The sequence below is a fragment of the Leguminivora glycinivorella genome, chromosome 26 (genome assembly GCF_023078275.1).
Source record: "Leguminivora glycinivorella isolate SPB_JAAS2020 chromosome 26, LegGlyc_1.1, whole genome shotgun sequence".
In the NCBI taxonomy this organism is placed as follows: Eukaryota; Metazoa; Arthropoda; class Insecta; order Lepidoptera; family Tortricidae; genus Leguminivora; species Leguminivora glycinivorella.
In genome coordinates, this window is record NC_062996.1 from 8677174 (window position 1) to 8701404 (window position 24231).

General features: G+C 36.2%; 1 protein-coding gene across 1 annotated transcript in view; it reads left to right on the forward strand.

Moving 5' to 3' along the window:
* The window catches only part of LOC125239836, a 106585-nt gene that overhangs the window by 47243 nt on the left and 35111 nt on the right, over window positions 1–24231 (forward strand). Inside the window, exons 11-22 of the mRNA XM_048147551.1 lie at window positions 1539–1663; window positions 4067–4191; window positions 5028–5224; window positions 5739–5959; window positions 6496–6610; window positions 7632–7721; window positions 13808–13942; window positions 15281–15374; window positions 15719–15820; window positions 19567–19675; window positions 21288–21431; window positions 21733–21859. Of these exons, the coding sequence (XP_048003508.1) occupies window positions 1539–1663; window positions 4067–4191; window positions 5028–5224; window positions 5739–5959; window positions 6496–6610; window positions 7632–7721; window positions 13808–13942; window positions 15281–15374; window positions 15719–15820; window positions 19567–19675; window positions 21288–21431; window positions 21733–21859 (1584 nt within the window). The remainder of the gene's footprint in view (window positions 1–1538; window positions 1664–4066; window positions 4192–5027; window positions 5225–5738; window positions 5960–6495; window positions 6611–7631; window positions 7722–13807; window positions 13943–15280; window positions 15375–15718; window positions 15821–19566; window positions 19676–21287; window positions 21432–21732; window positions 21860–24231) is intronic.

Consider the following 24231-nt stretch of genomic DNA (forward strand, 5'->3'; position numbering starts at 1 on the left):
AAGAGATGGGGGGATGACTTGGACGCACTCTATACACCCGGGCAGGATTACTCACGAGACAGGGTTGAGTGGAAGAAGCGAGAGGAGGCCTGTGCCCAGCTGTGGGACACTACACTAGGCTAGCAAAAAGAAAACTGTACTTTTGACGACCGGTCTGTGGTAGTCGGTAGTGTAGAAAATTGGAATCTTGGATGTTGTGAGGGTTTCAAGGCACCAAGGTGAAACAAGCTTTGCCACCGAGTGAAACACAAAATTTTTTCGCGCCAATACAAATACATATTAGTACCATAGATGATTGTAAAGTACAAGCATAAATCAAATATAACAAGATCATACCATCCCATAGATTAAAATGCGACCGCCTACGAACGTGCTTACACTCCACCACACATAGATGGCGCCACAAAAAATACCTTGTTGCCACCGATTATTTGTAGATTGGCATTAAGTGTCAATTCCGAGCCGTAAATCTATGTCAAAAGTGACACTTAACGCCATCTACAAGTATAATCGAAAGCTACAAGACTTTTTTTTGTGGCGCCATCTATGTGTGGTGGAGTGTAAGCGCGGTCTTAGGCGGTCGTATTTTAATGTATGGGATGGTGTGATCTTGTTATATTTTAATCTATGGTACAAGTGAAAAGGTGACTAGTACTAATATTAAATATAATTATCTGGTGATTAACACTAATCAAATATAATAACTATTGTTTGACGTTAAAAGTGTAATAATTATTTATTTTATGGGAATTTTAGTCTTAAATATTTGACGACCGGTCTGGGTCAGTCGGTAGTGACCCTTCCTGCTAAGCCGCAGTCCTGGGTGTCAATCCCGGTAAGGGCATTTATTTGTGTGATGAGCACACAGATGGATGTTTTGTATGTAGCACGTGAGTCATGAATGTTTTGTATGTATGTATGTATTTATATATTTCAGTATGTATATCGTCGCTTAGCACCCATAGTACAAGCTTTTCTTAGTTTGGGGCTAAGTTGATCTGTGTAAGGTGTCCCCAATATTTATTTATTTATTTATAAATTAAAATAATTTACCTACTAGATTTTTCCCGCGGCTTCGCTCGCGTTAGAAAGAGACAAAAAGTAGCCTATGTCACTATCCATCCCTTCAACACTCTCCACTAAAAAAATCACGTCAATTCGTCGCTCCGTTTTGCCGTGAAAGACGGACAAACAAACAAACAAACAGATCAATTTTGGGTTTAGTTATTATTGAGGTTTATTTTATATTGTATTTAATTTTCGATTTAAAATCAATGAATGTAGTTTTAAAACAATATTGTTTATTGCACCAATAAATTGCTCTGATATTTAGAATAAGATGAATATTGTACACTTTTGACAATTTAAAAGTGCTTATTGTAAGCCTATTTGAATAAAGAATATTTTGATTGATTGATTGAATGATTATCTGCATTTGTAAAATAATTTTAATCACAAAGCATACTTTAACCTGCAGAAGTTAATTATTTTTTTGTAGTAAAATAATACTTTAATTTAATATATTTTTTTATTTGCAGGAAAAAATCGAAGACGCAACGATCCTCTCCCTCGTCAGAAAGCTGCCCTTCAACGTGGCCAATTACTCCAGCAGTCTCCTCGAAGACCTGGAAGTGTTCACCAAACTGGGCCTAGACTTCTCCAGGTACATGAATGATAGAACACCGTAGATTTTATATAAATTGACGGCCGGTCTGGCGCAGTCGGTAGTGACCCTGCCTGCTGAGCCGCGGTCCTGGGTTCGAATCCCGGTAAGGGCATTTATTTGTGTGATGAGCACAGATATTTGTTCCTGAGTCATGAATGTTTTCTATGTATTTATCTATTTAAGTATGTATATCGTCGCTTAGCGCCCATAGTACAAGCTTTGCTTAGTTTGGGGCTAAGTTGATCTGTGTAAGGTGTCCCCAATATTTATTTATTTATTTATTTAAATACCTACAATTATGCAGGGTGGATAGATAAGACAGGCCCTGGCGAGAAACTACCTTAATAGGCTACTAGACTCTTATCGAATTTGGCACAGAAAATGATTGTTTCCTGTAGTATTTGACATTATAAACCAATTTTTATAGATTTTGGGTATTAAAAGTGTATGGTGGCTACGTATTTTCGAATAAAAATGTGTGTAATATTTATTTTAACTTTGACCACCGAAAACGCTGTCAGACGTGTAGTGACGTCATAGAACCTAACTTAAGCTCATGCCGAGTCAATCACTGACATGATGACATTTATGCATCATAACTTAAATGTCAGAAAATTTTGTGCTCAATTCGAGTTACGTCATGCACAGACAATCTATTGGCTTCGTGCGAAGTGCATGGAGGGGGTAAGCAAAGCGATCGCAGTGCTTGCGGTGGTCAAAATCGACACTGATTGTGGTTGTCATCTATCAAAACTCATAAAATATAATACAATAATTATGTGTAATGTTAAAATATAAATTTTATTTATTCAAAACACTTAAATAAAAATTCCATACAATAAATATCAACCGATTAAAAATAAAAATTAAACTAAAAATCTAAATCTAAGGAGGGCCCCTGAGGCATAGTGCCCAAGATGCTGGCAGCATTTCCTCGCTGAATTGCAATACTTATACGTTGAGCGAGGAAGCTGCCAGCTCTTTTGTCTCCCGTAGTATCTATTAACCGCTTTGTCTCCCGTAGTATCTATTAGTGTAATGTTTGATATGGGGCACCAATGTTGTTTCGTTGTTAATTGTAAAAATAATGGCAGTCGTTGATGCACGTTCTATGCGTTTCTTAGAGCACACTGGAAATTGGATCAAAGAACTAAATGGATAGCTACCGTGAAAAGAAAACGTAAGTGACATGTCAAAACAAAAAATTATAATAAATTATATTTAAGCTTTGTTTACCTAATATTGTTCAATACGCTCTTAGTATTTTTCCTACCGTAAAAGATTATGCTTAAAGATTCAGGCCTAGCCTGGGAATAGGCCCGTGTCGGATATTTCTGCGGCCGCGGACATGACTAGGTACTTACGTTTAGATTTGTTTTATATGGCATTAACGGGACGGAGGTTTAGCGAATACCATATCACTCGCTCGTAGAACTTCTACCATTACTCCTATGTTCTTTAAGATTCCTTATATGCCCTGCCAGCACCAATTTATTGCCTCTTTCTGTGGTCTGTAGGCCTAGCACATGATGGCCGCGGGAGTATGTCGCCGCGAGATAGATGCCACGTCTTCTTCTAACTGTATTAATGACATAGGGACGGGTAGTCTATCTCGCGGCGACATACTCCCGCGGCCATCATGTGCTAGGCCTACTGGGGTTGGAAGTTTATACCGTGAGTAATGCTTTGGAAACTGATTTTTATTATTATATCCATGTCTTTATAATCTATCTACATAAATTACACTTGAAAAAGTAGCTCTTGTTATTCGATTTATTTAAAATTAACGAAAAATCGTTAAAATATATGTTTGTTTACATATGTCATAATTTGACATTTTCCACTTCAAGTTCACATGGTAGTGGGCGTAATTGCCGTGCACGTAGCCAATAGATTAACATCGCTAATGATGTTTTTGCCTAATTAAGTTAAAGTAAACTTTATAAATGTTTTTTTTTTGTTGTTTTCAAGTCGTAATAAAATATGGTAGTATTCTTTTTTCGGTTAATTGGACAGTAATAAATAATATAAAACAGACTTTAAAAAAGGGTCAAGTAGCCTATTCCCATACCTGGCTCATCAACTAAGGAGACATTTCATTATTTTAAAAACAAGCAAAACTGTATTTAAAGATGTACTAAAACCTCGTCAAAGTTTTCACCGAGTAAAACACAATTTTTTTCATCACACCAACACAAATAACGTACGAACTGTAAAACATGAAATCAAACGAAGTCCATTGTTTTTTTTACACGACTGCCCCAAAAAAAGAGTGTACCTATTGTTTTATATGAAATTACACTCTTGTAGATGAAATGCAGTTTTGCTATCTGTTTTCGAAGAACAAACTAAGCCTTTATCAGTTGGTGAGTTGAAATGAATATACTTTGACTTTTCCAGGGATATACGCCACGCCGCCATCTTGAGTTTCGCGACGCTCGCGCACAAAACTAGGAAGGCTTTGCAGCAGGAGAAACAAGATCTCTTTGACAATATCGCTGTCAAATACTTCAGGATGTATAGCGGTAATTTGTAATATGTTTTATTCGGCCAAAAATAAAATTCGCCAGATTGTAAAATCAGCCATATCGTAAAATTCGTCATATATAACATTTTTCAGTACAAATGGTGTTTTTTTTACGCACTAGTGCGAGAAGTGGTTCATTATATGCCAGGTCAAAACTTCGGAGGCTCATCTGTACTGAAAAACGTCGTACGATACACGTGCGAAAAGGAAATTCGGAACTCGTGTCGATTTAAAACACTCCCTTCGGTCGTGTAACGTGTTTTAATCTATCGCCACTCGTTTCGAACTTCCTTTTTTACGCACTTGTATCGTAATGTACTATTAAGAAACATGAACATCATAGCGTTGTTGTCATTCTACAATTGGGCGGATTTTACAATATGGCTGATTAGACTATAAGGCTAGTTTTACAATCATATTCTTAAAAACAGGAAAATGACTCAGAACAAGTTGTCATTTTACAATCGGGCTGATTTGACAATTTGGCTGATTTTCCTATTTTGCTAATTCTACAATAGATCTAATACGCCACGCCGCCATCTTCCAAAATATAATATATATAATATAATCATAATAAAGAGTACTATTGTACAGTATGGGCACTCCCTGCTTCCCGCTGAAAGTGCCGCCCATCCGCTCTCGTTTACCTCACAGTTACCGGCTGTCAAAAACGCGAACAGTCGACCTGTCATATCTCACTTATACAAGCATGGTACGCGTTTGCCTACACGAGAGACTGTGTGCGTAGGAACGCGCCTCTTTCATATATTTGATCGCCATTGTCCTAGATGTGTCGCTAGACTACAAAATAACACACATCTTATTAATCCACAGATTGTCCACAATACATAGACCGCATGGTATGGCTCCAAGGTCTCTGCAACCTTGGTTACTCGGCCGACTCATACACTAGAACTGTGTACATGGCTAAGAAAGGAGATAGACATGAGCGTCTATGGGCTGCGTTAGCTGATGGCAGTTCAAGACCACCGCCGGCTTATGGATATGGAAGAAATGTCAATGATTATTCGGTAAGTGTATTGAAGCTAAAGCCATTATGGTTAGTAGAAAAAGCGGAAAATAAAAAAAGAGGACAGAACTTTTTATCTTTAAAGAAAATTTGAATTTTGCGCTCTTTTTATGAACATTATTTCGGAAATTAAAATGGATGAAATTGACACTTTTCTAGTTTAGAACACAAGTTTTTCCCTAAGAAGAAAAATTATGCCTAAAATTATCCCTAAGAAGTGAAAAGCGGTATCTGTCCCTAAACTCACTAGGTATCGTGTGGCGTCCCTAGGCGGCAGGTCTGTGTTATATTTGCCACGCTCAAGATTCAACCAAAGTTCTACCAAACTCAAAACCAAAATCCAACCCTTTCGTTCGGTATTCAATTAAGCCCCCCCCCCCCACATGTAGCGTCTCGCGAGCGTAGCATGGGGCCAAATGTATGGTAAAGCCTGACGTCTTTTTCCATACGCCCTTACGCCCTCACAGTAAATATTTCATTTTGCTCCCATGTGACACATTGTTTTTTTTTTTCAGGTACTACAATCATCTCTACCAATAATAATGGATGAAACAGAACACATACAACTTCGTATCGCGGCTTTACACGCATTACTTCGCTCCGACATACGAGCCAGCGATTTTATATACGTACACAATTATATTAAGAACTCTGGTAATAATCAGTTGAAGCGTTTTTGGTATTCTACAGTGAAAAGTCTGGAGAAATGTAAGCTGTACAACGAATATAAAGCGGCGTAAGTAAACTAAGTAATCCTAGAGTATTTTTTTTTTTATAAAAAACAAAATAGTTATTAAGCATTGGTGTACGGAGTGTGGCCCCCGCTAGCACTCATGCCTGATGAAGAGTCTCCATATGGCTCGAAATATTAAAGTCCGTATATTTAATGGGTATGGTGAGAGTTAAGGATCATAGTTTTTTTTTTATTTATTTTGTACCATAAAAAATACGAAATCAGATCAAAATTTTAGATGACATAAACCGAAAGACTTAAACAATCTAAATGTGTAAATGTAAATTTGCAAGGGTCTGACAGGGCTTCCGTAGCGCAATTGGTTAGAGCAATGCACTGATTGTAGATGGTGCGGGTTCAAATCCCGCCGGAGGCAAATTTTTTTTAATATCAAAATTTAAATATGTTTATGTGTGTGTGTAAACGAATGAAATACATTATACATAATTTATGTTTGAAAGAAGTTTATAAGGTAGATATATCATAGAAAAATATTAATTGTCTATCTATTAAAAATAAATAAAAATTGTGTTTTCAAGGTCATACTACGTGCCCTTCGTGGCAAGTCAGGTTTCGAACCCGGATTCAACGTACTGGGCGACTAACAACTACATAGTCAGTACGAAAGATGATGAAGTGGCTGCTGCTTTACAGGTACCTGATAATTATGATGATATGACTTTCATTGGTCGTATTTACATTATAGAAGCGAAAAGTTTCCAAAAGTTTCAAAAAGTTTCCGGAAATATTAGGAAAGTTTCGCAAAAAAACAGGGAAACTTTCATTTTAGAATTTAAAAATAATCCCTCCACAAAACTTTCCCAAAATTTCTTAGTTGGACCACAGAATATATAATAGTACAAGTACAGAAGGCTCACTCCTTTGATGTTCACAAAACGCCGCCATTCTAAATTCTTACCTACATTAACAAACGGACCGCACGCGAGCAGCCGACATTGAATTCTATTGCGCCGCGCGAAGGTCGTTGCCAATGAATGGGCCGCGAACTCGCGGCCGTCGGCATGTACTTGTAGCGCGGTAATAGAATCGCGGAGTGAGCCGCCCCTGGTTGGACTTGCGAAACTTTAGATTTTGTTAATCAGCACGTCAATTTATTATTTTAAAGTCTGCTCTATCAAAATCGTAATCAAAAACTTGTAAGCTTGATCTGACTCTATTTCATTATTTGAGCATTTATTTTTTTTGCCATTTTTTTAATTTGATTTTTTTAGGGAATTTTAGGTCAGTTGTACTCAGAATCACGAGTACTTTCAATTTCACTGGGAGACAAAAAGTGTCCCAGAACTTCCATGCATTTTTGTTACTTTCCTATTTTGTTACCCCACACAACATGTACGGAAAATGGTAACAAAATAAGAAAAAACCGTATGGGACAATTTTTATAACTACTAGTATTATTGAAAAAGCTGGTGATTCTGAGTAGAAATAGCATTTTTTTCCCAAAAATATCACATTTCATAATAGTGGCGAAAAAAAAAGAAACGCTTTATGAGCGAGTTTAGTAAAACGGTCCACTTTGTCGGTTGCTACATAGTCGCTGTGTCAGTTTATTCATTCATATTATAAACATACGAGCCAATCTCGTCTTTACGATTATCGACCAAGTGGGACTTTTTACTAAGCACTAACACATTTTATGTCGTATTTTGTGCAGTTCATGAGTGTTGGGGAACCAACTAACGCGTTGCCGGCATTTGCGGCCGTCAAACTGTCAACGGGCGGGCGTCGGCCGCATCATGTTGCCGTAAGTTCTATTTTCTACCTTCTGGATGAAAAGCGGTAGGTTTCAACCCGCTGCGATGCATGAAGCATTTATTTATTTTTCCCCTCACTAGCTCGGAAACACGTGTTTTGTCCTTTATTACCAGCGGGTAAAAACTCATTTTATCCACTAGTGGGTAAAGTAATTTGACCTTGAATAAAGTCAAATTAACTGTTTTAAAATTGATAAAAGTAGGTGAATCTATTAATAAAGATGATTTACCACCTGTGGAACTACTGGAAGCAGTGATAAACGCATTTTTTGCGTTGTAGTTTCCTCGCTATAGTGAGGGGAAAAGTTTTGTGTTACACTCGGGTGCAAATGTATTTTACTTCTCGTGTGTAAAAACTCGCGAGTTCAGGATTCTATTCTCGAACCACTCGCTTCGCTCGTGGTTCAACTATAGAATCCTTTCACTTGCTCGTTTTTCAATTCCACACTCGGCGTTAAAATACAACTTTGCCCCCTTGTATAACAAATAACTATTAATCCGTTTCCATAGTTTTATTTCTTAAGACCCCTTACTCCTTAGAGCGCTCATCAATTTCACGAAACGGCCATCGATAGATGGCGTTGGCGCTCGGTACGCGAGCACCGGCAACTCAACGCGCGTTTCAACGCAGACACGAATAATCTTGATAGTTTTGAATTAAATTGCTAATAACATAATTTTCAATTTTATATGGGGACTCTTTATTTAATTTCATATTCATGGTATGGTAGTAGTAAATAAGGTATATGAATGTAGTAAAAGTATAGTATTAGTCTACATGTACATATATAAATTCAGGTTTCCTAATTGATTGATTCAACAACCAACACCGCTGAGCCGAAACTACGAAAGCTAGAAAGTCGAAATTTGTATAGATTGCATTAACAAAATTTCGAAGAGATAAGAATCGATTATGAAAATTTACACCCCTAGTAGAGGGAAAAAGGGGGTGAAAGTTTGTAGCGGGATCAATTTGTTTTTTTTTATTAGGAAAATTTTAGTTAGGAACTTGAAATTAGAGAATAGTTTAATAGTGATTTCTGTTTTTTAGGGTTCCGTAGTCAACTAGGAACTCTTATAGTTTCGCCATGTCTGTCTGTCCATCCGTCCGTCCGTCCGTCCGTCCGTCCGTCCGTCCGTCCGCGGATAATCTCAGTAACCGTAAGCACTAGAAAGCTGAAATTTAGTAACAATATGTATATCAATCACGTCAACAAAGTGCAAAAATGAAAAATGGAAAAAAATGTTTTATTAGTGTAAAGTGTAAAGTGGGGGCTGATTTTTTTTTTCATTCCAACCCCAACGTGTGATATATTTTTGGATAGGTATTTAAAAATGAATAAGGGTTTACTAAGATCGTTTTTTGATAATATTAATATTTTCGGAAATTATCACAGTTATAGTGACTTTCATATTTTTATAAGAACAGCATGCACTTACGTCCAGAACAGTGACATTTGGTGCATTGGAACTGCTCATGATGTGTCACTTTTTAACCGTGGCGAGGTTCTCAATTCGTCTGTATGTTTATTTATTTTTTTAATTTTTTTATGTTTGTTCCTCGATATCTCCGTTGTTACTGGACCGATTAAAAAAAAATATTGAATGTATATGAATACAGATTGGTCCCATTTTTCTCAGAACCCAGTTCTGATGATGGGATCCTGGAGTAATCGAGGGAACTCCTCGAATCTGAAAGGCATACGTATGGTGATTTTTGTGTTTTTAAAGGAACAGCATGCATTTAGGTACGGAACAGTGACATTTGGTGCAGTGGAACTGCTGATGATGGCCAGAACGGAATTTCTCAAATCTGAACGGCACGCTTATAGTGACTTTGGTATTTTTATAAGAACAGCATGCACTTTCGTCCAGAACAGTGACATTTGGTGCAGTGGAACTGCTGATGATGGTCAGATCAGAACCAATCTTCTCAAATCTGAACGGAACACTTATAGTGACTTTGGTATTCTTATAAGAACATCATGCACTTACGTCCAGTCCAGAACAGTGATATTTGGTGTAGTGGAACTGCTGATGATGGTCAGAACACTCAGAACCAAACTCTTCAAATCTGAACGGCACGCTTATAGTGACTTTGGTATTTTTATAAGAAAAGCATGCACTTACGTCCGGAACAGTGACATTTGGTGCAGTGGAACTGCTGATGATGGTCAGAACCGAACTCCTCAAATCTGAACGGCACACTCATAGTGACTTTGGTATTTTTGTAAGAAAAGCATGCATTTAAGTTCAGAACAGTGACATTTATTTAGTTATGTTTGTTAAGCATAATTATTAAGTTTTCAAGTCAAAGTTTGTCAAGCTTCGATTTCTTATAATCGGATTCATGAGGAATTGAGAAACTCCTCAAACCTTAGCGTTATACGTATATTTATTTGTGTTGCCATCAAATAATTAAAGCATTAAAAGCAGTTTTAAAAAATACCTACACATTTCTACATAATCCAACATTCGCAAGTAGCTTTCACCACAACCCGAAAGGCGGCGGTTTTTTTTTTCTTAAAAAATATTAAACTTTTTTTATGGGATAGGAGGCAAACGAGCAGATAGGCTGCCTGATGGTAAGCGATCACTGCCGCCCATGGACACCAGAAGCACCAGAAGTGTTGAAAGTGCGTTGCCGGCCTTTAAGATGGATGTACGCTCTTTTCTTGAAGGTTTGATGGTCGCATTGGTCCGGAAATACCGCTGGCGACAATTCATTCCACAGTTTAACTGTGCATGACGTGACCAAATTTGCAAAACGTTGCGTCTTAGAAACATTTTAAAGGGTGAAAATCAAAATATGTACACCGTGTCCAATAAGTTTGAATACAGCACAAATAGCCAATAAAACAAAATGAACAAATAGTTACTACATTATTATTATATTTTATGAATGGCACTCTTATTTACTACATTCACAACAAATGTTTTGGAATAACTCCAGCATTAACTTGTTTACCAGCCTCAAACGCTTCTCAAACGGATCACACGCGGCACGCACCGTTTTCTTCACATTTCATCCCAAATACTCTCAATAATCTTTTTGAAATGATCTAGGTTTATGATTTTATAAAAATTTAGTCTTCAAAGCATGTATGACCATACAAAGTAGTCTAATACGCCTAAACCTGGAGGCCTGGGTGGCCACTCATGTTTCGGATAAAAAACTGCCAAATTAGTCTGAAACTACGCTAGAATACCATTTGCCGAATGTGCTGGAGGTGCGTCTTGTTGGGACACATGATACTCATTCTCAAGCATCCTTTTTAACTTTAAGGCATTTTTTTCTCCAAAACCTTGGTTTTAAAGAAAAAAACGTTGATTTTAACGCTTTTATCTGTAAGTACTGAAGGTAGTTTACCTCGCTTACATACTGCATCCCACACCTGGGCCGATGGTGAGCTCTGGAACCTAGGCACATTTTTCTAGTTGCCCGGAACGTTATCTATCCTCGGTACCCATAATAGTTTATTTTGGACACGTGGCGTCTGTTTTATCACATACAGATTCTGCTTATAAAAAATAACTCGTCACCTGCGTGCCGAGCAAGTATTTTGTTGGCACTTTACCTCTTTGTTTTTCTTAGACACTTCGGAAATTTCATGAACTTTGTGCTTGTATTTTATTAAAAGGAATATACTTACTCTTCAGTTTAAATAAGAATTTGATGGCCTGTGATCCCTATATCTTTAGAACTGAGGTAAAATGTGAGTATTCGGACTTATTGGACACGGTGTACATGTTCGTTCTAAAAGTAGCTGATCAAGCATCGTCGGTTTGGAAAGCCTGCGGTAAAATTTTTGCTCATTACTATACATATTCGATTTAAAGGGTTTTGAGATTTAGGAAATAAAACAACGCTTCATTAGATTTAATTTAATAGCATTATGTAATTATAATCTCAATGTAAGTGCAAGCAGTCTTATTTACAATAAACATAAAAGCGGAAACAAATATATGCAGAAAGAAAAAAAAGAAGCTGTCAATACTGAATCCCCTAGGGTGGCTATGTATGAATAGCACAGAAAAGTATTAAAATAAAATTAAAACCGGCCAAAAGCGTGTCGGGCCACGCTCAGTGTAGGGTTCCGTAGTTTTCCGTATTTTTCTCAAAAACTAACCTATAAAGTTCAAAACAAATTTTCAAAGAAAGTCTTTGTAAAGTTCTACTTTTGTGATATTTTTCATATTTTTAAACATATGGTTCAAAAGTTATAGCGATTATTTCCGAAAATATGAAAATTATCAAAAATCGATCTTAGTAAAACCGAATTCATTTTTAAATACCTATCTAACAATATATCACACGTTGGGGTTGAAATGAAAAAAAATATCTGCCCCCTCTTTACATGTAGGGGTACCCTAATAAAACATTTATTATTATTAACGACCTTCCACATATTTATAATGAGCCCAAACATGATGGGGTTATGATGAGGAGAATAGCAGTTCTGTTGACCACCTCCTGACTCCATCATGAGACCTTGGACCTCATCTAGTTCGATGGTGCTCGTCAGCCCAAATCTAATGAGCCCGAACATGATGGGGTTATGATGAGGAGAATAGCAGTTCTGTTGGCCACCTCCTGACCCCGTCATAAGACCTTGGACCTCATCTAGTTCGGTGGTGCTCGTCAGCCCAAATCTAATGAGCCCAAACATGATGGGGTTATGATGAGGAGAATAGCAGTTCTGTTGACCACCTCCTGACTCCATCATGAGACCCTGGACCTCATCTAGTTCGATGGTGCTCGTCAGCCCAAATCTAATGAGCCCAAACATGATGGGGTTATGATGAGGAGAATAGCAGTTCTGTTGACCATCTCCTGACTCAATCATGAGACCTTGGACCTCATCTAGTTCGATGGTGCTCGTCAGCCCAAATCTAATGAGCCCGAACATGATGGGGTTATGATGAGGAGAATAGCAGTTCTGTTGGCCACCTCCTGACCCCGTCATGAGACCTTGGACCTCATCTAGTTCGATGGTGCTCGTCAGCCCAAATCTAATGAGCCCAAACATGATGGGGTTATGATGAGGAGAATAGCAGTTCTGTTGACCACCTCCTGACTCCATCATGAGACCTTGGACCTCATCTAGATCGATGGTGCTCATCAGCCCAAATCTAATGAGCCCAAACATGGTGGAGTTATGATAAGTAGAATAGCAGTTCTGTTGAACATCTCCTGCCTGACTCCATCATCATGAGAACCAGAACCTCATCCTGGTCCCAAAATATAATAATAATTCAAACTCTCAACAAACTTCACGTATAACTTAAAATCCAAAATCATATGAAAAGCATGTCGAATGCTAAAATTGCATAAGGTGTAAAAAGGATCAAGATTTGTTTAGTCGCAGTTTACGGCACTTCTCGGAACTATCGAGCTGCTTACGAAAGCTAGGTGCGCCGGACGATCAAACGCAGGTCCGTTGTCTTCGAGCGCTCGGCGCAGACTGAGCGGGCTCGCGTTAGCACAGTGTCTTTTATTCGAATTTTAGGTGTTTTAAAAACATATCTATCGACAGAAAGGTATGTCTTATATGTATGATTTTTTTCTTATAGGTCAATAAGAAGTTCTAGTTTAGGATAATATTATTTAAGAGTTACAAAAAATGCAGGAATCGTAGGAAAAATACATAATGTAAACCTCTTTTTATCGAAAAAATGGGGAGGATACGGAAGGTTATTTATCCACCATTTCAAGTAAATCTTAAAATGTCAAAGTATTAGCTAACTCGTACAGGATATAACAAATAGGATTGTGATCATTTTATTACCCCAAATAACATTTTTAACAGCACAATCACGATTCTAAACGAGCTATCCCACTATGAAAATTGAAAACGTCTTCCGAAAAAACTGATTTTTCGGAAGTATAAAAAGACATATTTTAAAGTAGTACCAATTGACTTTCTAGCTTAAGATATGTACTTTTAGGAACATTATCATTTTTTTAATAATCATTTATAGTTTCTTTATAATTTTGAATGAAAAAGGTTCTATTTTGCAAAAAACGCTCGTCTTTAGGAATAAGGCCTCTTAAGTTCACTTTCTTTGTAAACAGGTATACGTAATAGCGGAAGGCGTAACAGCGAACATGTTCAAGAAGATCCACACCATCAATGAGAAGGAGCTTAAGATTGAGAAGCTGGTTGAAGTTCTGAGGTCCTTTAAAGTCCCTTCAACACCGCCAGAGCAGGTAATTTTACTATTTTCAACCCTACAACAGAACGCAACAAGAGGGTTAATTTTTTTTTTGGAAAACATACAGCACAAGTTTTTTTTTATGAGGAACAGGTAAACCATTTGAACGCAATCTCACCTGATGGAAAGTGCCGATGCAGTCTAGGATGAAGCATGTTTACCCAAAAAATGTCTATTCACTCTTGATTTAAAAAGATCCAAATTATAGTGGGTTGGAAATAGACATGCAGGAAGTGAGTTCCACTCCTTAGCCGTTCGCATGATAAAGCTAGATGCAAATCGTTTAGTGCGAATCATTGGCAAGGGAAACGACGTAAGGGTGAAACGCAAGTCCGCGCCTAGTCCCGCGTTGACAGAAAGGAGACGGGGGGATTAGATTAGTTAAATTTAGTTTGGCCGTTGTGTACCTAAGTACATAGTTAGCTCTTCAACTTATATTTTATAAGTAAGTATGCCCAAAATACTTTAAACAGCACTTTGGTGTTGAACAAATACTTTTCACCACACCAACTTAAGGCTTACTTTGGTTTTCGAAAACAGATAGCAAAATTGCATTTTATCCACAAGAATGCAAAGTTATTTCATACAAATTTTAACTTGATATCTTGAGCTGGCTGGTAGAAATTACCTATAAATGATGATTTTGAATTATAAATATTGAACAAATTGATAGATTTCATTTAGTTTGATGTTTTATAGTCAGTATTTTGTTCGTGTTGGTGTGGTGAAAAATTTTGTTTCACTCGGCAGCAAAGTTTGTTTAACCTTCGTGCCTTGAAACCCTCGCAACGCTCAAGATTCCACTTTTTGATTCAATATTGGAATATTTCGCTTGCTCGGGCTTCAATATTAGAACTTCCGTTTAAACAACAACTTTGCCCCCTTGTAAAACAAATAACTATTCTGCTAATAGGTACTTGCGAGAGAATTATTTGTAACTTTAGCGCGCAACTATTTAGGTTTAACTAAATACAACTTATAACGTAACGTGTAACTTAATATGTACTTTGTATTGTATTGTTATTGTATTTTTATATTCTGTATTTTGATTATTATTTTGAAAAATCGGTTGTATTTTGTTTTAAGTATATTTTTTATTTTTTCCTATACAATTAATTCTACTACTGACATCGAATTATTTAGATTTTAGACTATTATAATTTATTATTATTTTGATATAGTGTAGCGACGATCTTTTTCTGAATGCATTTTATTTCATTCTGACATGTAAAATTCAATGTACATTTTCAATGAAAAATATTATAAATTAATGTAATCTAATCTACATATTTTTAAATTAAAGGAAATCTATTACCTTCAATTTTTTTACCAGGTTCACATTGACATAGTAATCAAGATCCATGATAAGACGGTGTATGCGTCGCATGTCAACCAATCACGGTTCGACTCTTGGAACGGAGAGGAAAGTAAGTCTGTCTCACTCTAACTTTGATTACATCCATACTTATGCTAATAGAATGCTTAGAAGTGACGTCACAAGCCCCCACTCTGGAACTTTGATGCTCTATATTTTTGTATTTTTTCGTTAATTAGAAAAAGCGAAAAATATGTGTTCAGTATTTTTGGACGCCCTAACTGACGGACTAAACAGAATGCCATTTTTTTTATGTAGTCGTCATTCCTATTCAAATTGGTTGGCTGTACAGTGAAGCGCTTGGGGCATTTTCAGAATTGGGACCCCCCAATTAGCGTAAGTTGTTAACAAAAACTAACTCACTGTCAGTTTATATAATAACGTTTTTTTTTTCAGTAACAAAATCAATAGAAGACTTTCTACGCTTCGGCAGCCATATAAACCAGCAAATTGTTTACTACCCCTTCCAAATGGATGTCAGTATACCTACGGAACTGGGTAAGTTGTTCATTGTCTCTATTATATACTTTATTCATTTTAATTCTCAAATATGAGTATAAAATACAAAAATACTTATAAAACAATATAAAAACACATAAACATATTATAAAAAAAAAACCGGCCAAGAGCGTGTCGAGCCACGCTCAGTGTAGGGTTCCGTAGTTTTCCGTATTTTTCTCAAAAACTACTGAACCTATCAAGTTCAAAACACTTTTGTGATTTTTTTCATATTTTTTAAACATATGGTTCAAAAGTTAGAGGGGGGGACGCACTTTTTTTTCCTTTAGGAGCGATTATTTCCGAAAATATTAATATCATCAAAAAACGATCTTAGTAAACCCTTATTCATTTTTCAATACCTATCCAACAATATATCACACGTTGGGGTTGGAATTTAAAAAAATATCAGCCCCCACTTTACATGTAGGGGGGGTACCCTAATAAAACATTTTTTTCCATTTTTTATTTTTGCACTTTGTTGGCGTGTTTGATATACATATTAGTACCAAATTTCAGCTTTCTAGTGCTTACGGTTACTGAGATTATCCGCGGACGGACGGACGGACGGACGGACGGACGGACAGACAGACATGGCGAAACTATAAGGGTTCCTAGTTGACTACGGAACCCTAAAAACCTAACCTATTGCATGTAACAGAACGCCCTAATTAAACAAAACTCGTATAATGTTAAACATAAACAATTAAATATAATGGTTCTGTATCAAAGATTTGTAAAGTAAGGAGAAACCGTTTACCATAAATATAATAGGTATTAAAACAGTTTACAACTTAATATTACAAGCAGAAGGAATTGAAAACAGAGTAATGATTAATACTATTGTACTATGTATTAGCTAAAAATTGTTGAGCATTAGACTTTTTGTTCGTCGCGACATCTATTGACAAGTAGCGGTACTGATAATTTACGCTAGTTGACGCGTGATTGACGCGTGGATGACGCTAGATGTCACTAAAAATAACTTGCATTTACTGATGTATGAAGTTACAACACTGTCTTTACTTATTTCTCTATGATTTGAACTAACTTCTTAAGTTATCATCTACCTACTTGTAGCTTTAGTATTCTAAGGGCCATGCACTTGTACCAACGTAAAAGAACTTAACCCACCACTTTATATGAAATTTGACAGTTGACAGCCCACTAGCCCTGAGTTGGTGCAAGTGGGTCTAACTGTAGTTCTTTTAATACTACACTATTTTTTAAATCTTCACATTTATTTACAAGAGTGACACTGAAACATATTTTAACTTTATTGCACAATAAAAAAATGTACAAAAGGTGAACTTAATGCCAGAAGGCATTTTCTACCAGTTAACTTTTGGGCCAAACCACAAGCCAAACAGAGATTTATGTATAAGAGCTTAATAGTTTCATGTGCTCTATGTATTGCACGCTCTTAATACATAAGAAAATATATTTAAAAAAAAGGTAAACTTCAGGCAGACAGTGCTATTTTATTTATGTAACTTGAGTAGTTTTTTGTGCTCTGTCCCTTTATGTCCCTTTATGTCCTTTTATGTCCCTTTATGGGATACAGTTGGGATATGTTGTATGTTTTGATTCTTTGATTATTTAAATGATTAATGATTCTTTTACATTTTACGTTTTCACATAATCCGATCCGATATCGGATGTCGGACCGGTATCCCATACATTACAGGCGCCATCTTGGTTTTTTTTTCTATTAAAATACATCCGATGTCAGACCGGATAATGTAAAAACGGAATAAGAGTGTTGGCTGCTCACTCTACAACTTATAAACTAAAATAAATAATATATCATACACGACTACACGTTAGACAAAACAAATCGTCACTACTTTTAAAAAATCTCGTATCTCACGCTGTTCCTCAAAGTTAAAACGCAGTAAATCTATAAGCATTCCATACATACTTACTACAATTTTCTTTTCATTGACAGACGAAGACACAAGTTTTTTTAAAGTAGTGACGAAATATTTAATAAAATAATTTGATTTGTTCCATAGCTGTCTAAATTTATGTTTGAGAAATAAAGGACTTTAAAGGACTTTGTGCTGCTGTCACCGTTTTAGCTGTTTATATGCCACGTCCTGACGAATTAACATATAAATCAATATTCCGTACACAATTTAAGAGGCTTCGTTAGGTACGTAAAATATTGTGTTTCATTTCAATTAGGTGGCCTGCTGCGTAAAATATTTCTGGGAGTTGTAAGGATTTTTCAAGATTTAGTACTTACTGTTGTACAAAATCGACTTTTATGAAATTTCGAGATAGGTATATTAATAAAAAAAAACAGCCTTTTTTTAGTACTACGTCGGTGGCAAACAAGCACACGGTCCGCCTGATGGAAAGCGGTCACCGTAACCTATGGACGCCTGCAACTCAAACAGTGTCACATGCGCGTTGCCAATCCATTAGAAACTTGTACACTCCCTTTTGCTGTGTTAAGTACACAGTAAACAGGAGTGTACAAGTTCTAAGGAGGGTTCGGGTTGCCGACGACTCAAAGGACAATCGACGGGACAAATTAGTTCCATAGTCCTTCTGTCACCAGCACACCGCACCCTCGTTGAGCTCTGGCAGCCTTACTCACCGGCAGGAACACAACACTATGATTAGGATCTAGTGCTATTTGGCTGCGGTCTTCTGTAAAGCGGAGGTACTACCCCAGTTGGGCTCTGCTCTAGATTCGAGCGAGATGATATCCGCTGTGCTGTGCCCTACCACACAAAGCGGAATAACATTCGCTATGCCCTACCTCCTACCATGCCTGACAGAAATAATTCAGTTATACATTTTTAGAGGAGGAAACAGTCGAGTAGATACAAAATTACGATTTAGTTTTTTACGCTATATTTGTGACGTCTTCAGTAAAGGTTGATTTAAGTGCGTTTTCACATTATCCGATCCGATATCGGATGTCGGAAGGATTTCAATAGTAAAAATCAAAGGCGGCTTAAATGTATGGGATATCGGTCTTACATCCGATATCGGATCGGATAATGTGAAAACGCACTTAAATTGAAGATTTGTCTTTAAACCCTTTAGGGTCACTTCCACCATCGAAAATCGAGGGTTAACCCGAGGTTAACCCACCATTTTATATGGAATTTGACAGTTGACAGCCCACTAACCTTGAGTTAAGCGAGTGGTGCAAGTGGCCTTTAATTGATTAAAGGGGCATTTTCAAAAATTGGGACTCAAACTTAGTGAAAGTTGTTAACAAAAATTAACTCGATGTCCGTTTTGTGACGACAATAAAATTAAGCATGAAATTTCAATTAAAATATTGTTTTGTATTAATTACATAAACTACAAGCAATAATCTATTAGAACATGAAAAATATAAGTTTTTAGACAAATTTTATTCTTAATTATCGTCACAACACAAAACTGACATCGAGTTTATTTTTGTTAACATCTGCCACTCATTTTGGGTCCCAATTTCTGAAAATGCCCAAAGTGAGGTGCTAATTGCTAAATAAATTCTCTTTTAAGAATACAGGCGTTATTTTATGTATTTACGTATGTATTGCATTAATCCATACCACTCCATACTAATATTATAAATGGGAAAGTGTGTGTGTCCGTTTGTTTGACCGTCTTTCACGGCAAAACGGAGCAACGAATCGACGTGATTTTTTTAGTGGAGATAGTTGAAGGGATGGAGAGTGACATAGGCTAATTTTTGTCTCTTTCTAACGCGACGAAAAGCTAATAAAGTATATTTGCAGGTACTCCAATCCGTCTGCAGTCTACAATAATATCGTTCACTTCAATCAGAGGCAACCTGACTGCTCCCTCATCTCAAGACCTGACGTGGAGGAATGATTTACATATAAGGTACAATAAGACTCTAAACTTTTTCTTAAAAGCCTGTTTATATGTCCCACTGCTGGGCAAAGGCCTCTCCCCGTGATTTCCACAGCTCCCGTTGGTGTGCTATTTCTGGCTAATTTATCATGAAGGTATCAAGGTCGTCGAGGTCTGGGCCTGCCACGTCCCCGCTTAATTTGAGGCATCCACTTGGTGGCTATGCTGGCCTATCCGGGTGCATGCGGCAAACGTGGCCTGCCAAGTTCCAATTTAGTCTGGAGGTCTTCTCCCCCACATCAGCTATTCGTGTTTTGGAGCGCAGTGTAGTGTTTCGGATGCGATCAGTCCTAGTACCCCAAGCCCTATACTAACTGTATAAAACTATATACTAGTATTATGTATAGTTTTTACAGGGTGAAATTGGAATCGTGAATCGAAACATGTTTTTGTTCTCTAAAGATTTTTACCCTCTATTTTTCAATTTCTTATTGAATATTAAAATTGGGCAATTCCCAAAACTTCGCGCTTGTAACATATCTATATTAAATTTGTACCATTTAATGTATATCAAGATTCTTTTATTTAAACTTTCTTGCAAAAATTAACCATAAAAAGTACAAATGGAGGACTTAACGCCTTAAGGCATTCTCTACCAGTCAACCATTAGGCAAAACAGAGACAGTTTGGTGCACAAGATTGTAAAGCCAGTATGAGATTGTAATGATTAAATAAACGTCGATACTATTATAAAATAAATATACACAAATACAATACAAAAACCAACCTCATGTCCATATTAATAATGTATAAGCAATGTTTTTTTTTGTCAGGGCTCCCTTCGGTCATTATCGGCACTTGTTTTGAACTTACATTTTCCGCACTTGTATCATAATCAGGGCCCGTAACTTTCATGCCGATGACATCAATTTGGCGTCATGCTGCATATAGGATGATTCTTGAAATATTTTTATTGTAATAATTAATCATTATTCATTAATCAATTTTTATCATGTAGGTACAAATCACTTCAAAAGTAAGCTATTCATACGTGGAATAATTAATACCTACTTGATACGTGAAACAAAAAATAAAAATTTGTTTTATTTTAATAAGTTATTGAAATATGGTAACAAACATATTTAATAAAATGAATTATAAAAGTAAACAAATAATTTAATTTAATTTTCACGTATCAAGTTGGTACAACCGTAGTAGAGTACAACCGTATTTCAATTAATTATTTGAATATGTCTCACGAAAGTTTAACCTGTATATATATCAAGTTGGTATTATAGCTATTTCACGTATGAATAGATTAGTTTTGAAGTCATGATTAAAATGATTGATGAATAATGATTAATTATTGAATAAAACTCTTGAATCATCCTATATGCAGCGTGACGTCAAATTTATGTCAGTGGCATGAAAGCTACGGGCCCTGATCATAATGTACCTACTATTTCGTATTTTTACCTGTAAGAATCTTTTTTTTTTTCCAATTATAAACACTGTTTATGTTTTATGTCCACCACAGGACAGGCTGTGCCTAGTGTGGGGACCAGAATAACATGTAACACTTTGTTATTTTAATAAACGTTTCTTTCTTTCTTTCTTTCTTTCTTTCTTTCTTTCATTTCAGATACCAAGCAACGGCAGTAAGCGCCATCAGAACACACGGGCCACTCCTAGCATCGGAACACGAGGCGTTAATACAAAGATCCTTAGTGGCTCATTTCCCTATACGCTGTGACGTCACACTATCACCACTTAATAAATCATTCCAGTAAGTATGTCTCCTTCTACCGAAGAGCTCTCTCTAGCAAACCAAAAATGGCTCACTACGTCAAAAACTTGTCATTTATAACCGGCTTGTGGGCCATTTTTTTTCAAAGTTGTCCACCCTACTTTTTTTTTATTTAGAAATTTAATTTTTATGTGGTTTCCAGCTAATTAGTCATAATTTGGAGTATTATAAAATCTAGTGCCGACCAATTAAAACAATGTCATAGTAGGACATTCAGAACTTTAGGAGGTTAAGTAAGGTTCTCTAATTCTTTGATAATTAATCTATAATATTATTTTAGACTAAGATGGCCCAACCCCGGCGGGCAGTATGGCGGCGTGGCTATGCACTCAAGATTGCAAGTAATCCTGACGTCCAAGAATGGAAGAGACGCTTATACTGTCACGGAAAGGAATGACGACCAACAGGTACTTACCTATAGCCAAAGACATATAGCCTAGGAACCATCCGGTCTTGCTACTACTGGGAAAATAACTTAATTCTATAACAGTACTTTTTATGTCACCAAAAATTAAGTTTGGTAATTTGAAATAGTTTTTTTAGTTAAGCCACCAAAATTTGTGACAAAAAACGTATAATAGAATTAAAAAAAAATTTTTTTAATTCACTAAAAATCAGGCGAAAATGGAATCAGGACTTTTGTTTTAAATTCGACTACTTTAATTTATGACCTTTATAATACATTAGGAAACCACCTATTTTTGTGAATGATACTTCGTAGTAGCAAAAAGCGGACTAATTAAATCAGTTATGACACAAGCAATAAAAGGACAAGTGAAGTTATGGTTGTTTTGTATATACATTATGTGTTGAAACACTATGAAAACTGAAACCACCCCAAAAACAAGACGGATGTTCAATATTTTACTAGCTCGGAATAACATTCACGGCAAAAATTACATAAGCAAAAAAATTGGAACAGACTTTTCGTTAGGATCATAATAAAGAAGAATAAAAATTAATCCACCTTTAAATGCTCGCCAAGAAGCGCTAAAACCACATACGTACGTACTGAAATAAGTATTTTCATATTCTTCTTGCCTACAAACTCTCTACCATTGACGATGTAATTTCCTGCATTATTTCAAAAGTGACTCATGTGTTCAACCGCATTTTCATTACATCATGGTATAATAATATATTTCGTCGCCACTACTATCGCTTAAATAGCTCAGGTTGTACTAGCGTAACGTAAAATGACGGACGGTCCTGATGTCGTGGGTTCGATCCCGGCAGTCGAAATTAACTTTTTTTGGTTTTTATTTTTATTTTATTTTTCTTTTACCGCCTTTTTACCCCCTTTATTTAAAATATTGTTTTTTTTATTGTATACAACATTTTATTTAATGCTGTGAGTAATTTAGGTACAGTCAAGTTATTTAATTCCCTAGCCATTTTAAAATGTTATTAGACACATGTAATGCAATAAGGTCGAAAACTGTATTTCAGTATTAGTACGAGTATTGATTGAAGGTAACCTAAGGTTCAACATCGTTCCTCTACTTACTCCCCGCAACCGCAATACTCTGTCTTAGCTGACCATCGCTAGACGATATGCCCTTGTAATAAGGATTACAAATGTACAGTGACAGTTGTCCGGTATGACTCATAGATTTATATATTATTAAGCTAGATTGAGTTGTTAGGCCAAAAAGTGTGTCCACATGAGAGGGTAAAGTTGGGGCTGGTGTCCCTCTCGCACTTATTGCCACTGTCAAAATTATTTGAATGACGTCATCACTGTCATTATTTGGGGATACCAGTCAATATTCAAAGTTACTACCAAATCTACTAATACCGAATTAAAGGTTTTTTTTAATTGCGCAAATCTTTGGTTTTATGGCTTCATAATAATGACTTACCAATTCGCTACAAGGTATTAATATCCTTGCCTCGATATAATACAAAAATCATTTAAGAAGTTTATTAACTTAGTTATCATACAGGTAAAAACACTACTACTATAGTAATCTCTTTAACACTGGTCACACGTGCGAGAGGGACACCAGCCCCAACTTTGACCCTCTCATGTGGATACACTTTTACTATCCTAATAAGAACGTTTTTTGCACCGGTGATAAAGTTCAATTTATTATGGCAAAAAAAGTGTGAGCTCAGTCCCTATTGAAAGTCCATGGTATGACTCAATGAAAAATTGGCTAAATATGTAGTAATCGGAAAACAAGCAAAAAGGGTAAAATATATTTCTATAACTTATTTCGTTGGATTACATTACAAAATGAATGTATAATACATTATAATACTCGTTGTAATTGTATAGATTTAAATAAATAATTTTATTAGTTCAAATTAATGACCGTCAAGGAACAAAAACTAATTGAGTCGCTATTAGACCGTTTTCACATTATCCGATCCGATAACGGATGTCGGAAGGATATCAATAGACGAATCCAAGATTCCGCCTGTAATGTATGGGATATCGGTCCGACATCCGATATCGGATCGGATAATGCGAAAACGCACTTAGGTCTACATTTTACACTTTTGAAAACCAAGATTAATTAGAGTCAGTTGTATGGTCGGTATGTAGTGTAAATAAAAAGTCGAAAAGTAGTAGGTTCTTTCTATACTTTTTGCTATGTATTTTATATTTCAATAGGCAGGCTTCTGTACCCATATTACAGTACTTTCAATATATGCTATCCTATAATTAAATTCGGACACTCGCGTAGACACTTCTAATATTATTTGAATGGCATTACCAACATTAAATCTCCTTTTGAAAATAAATTTTAAAGAATATCCTACTATCAGATCA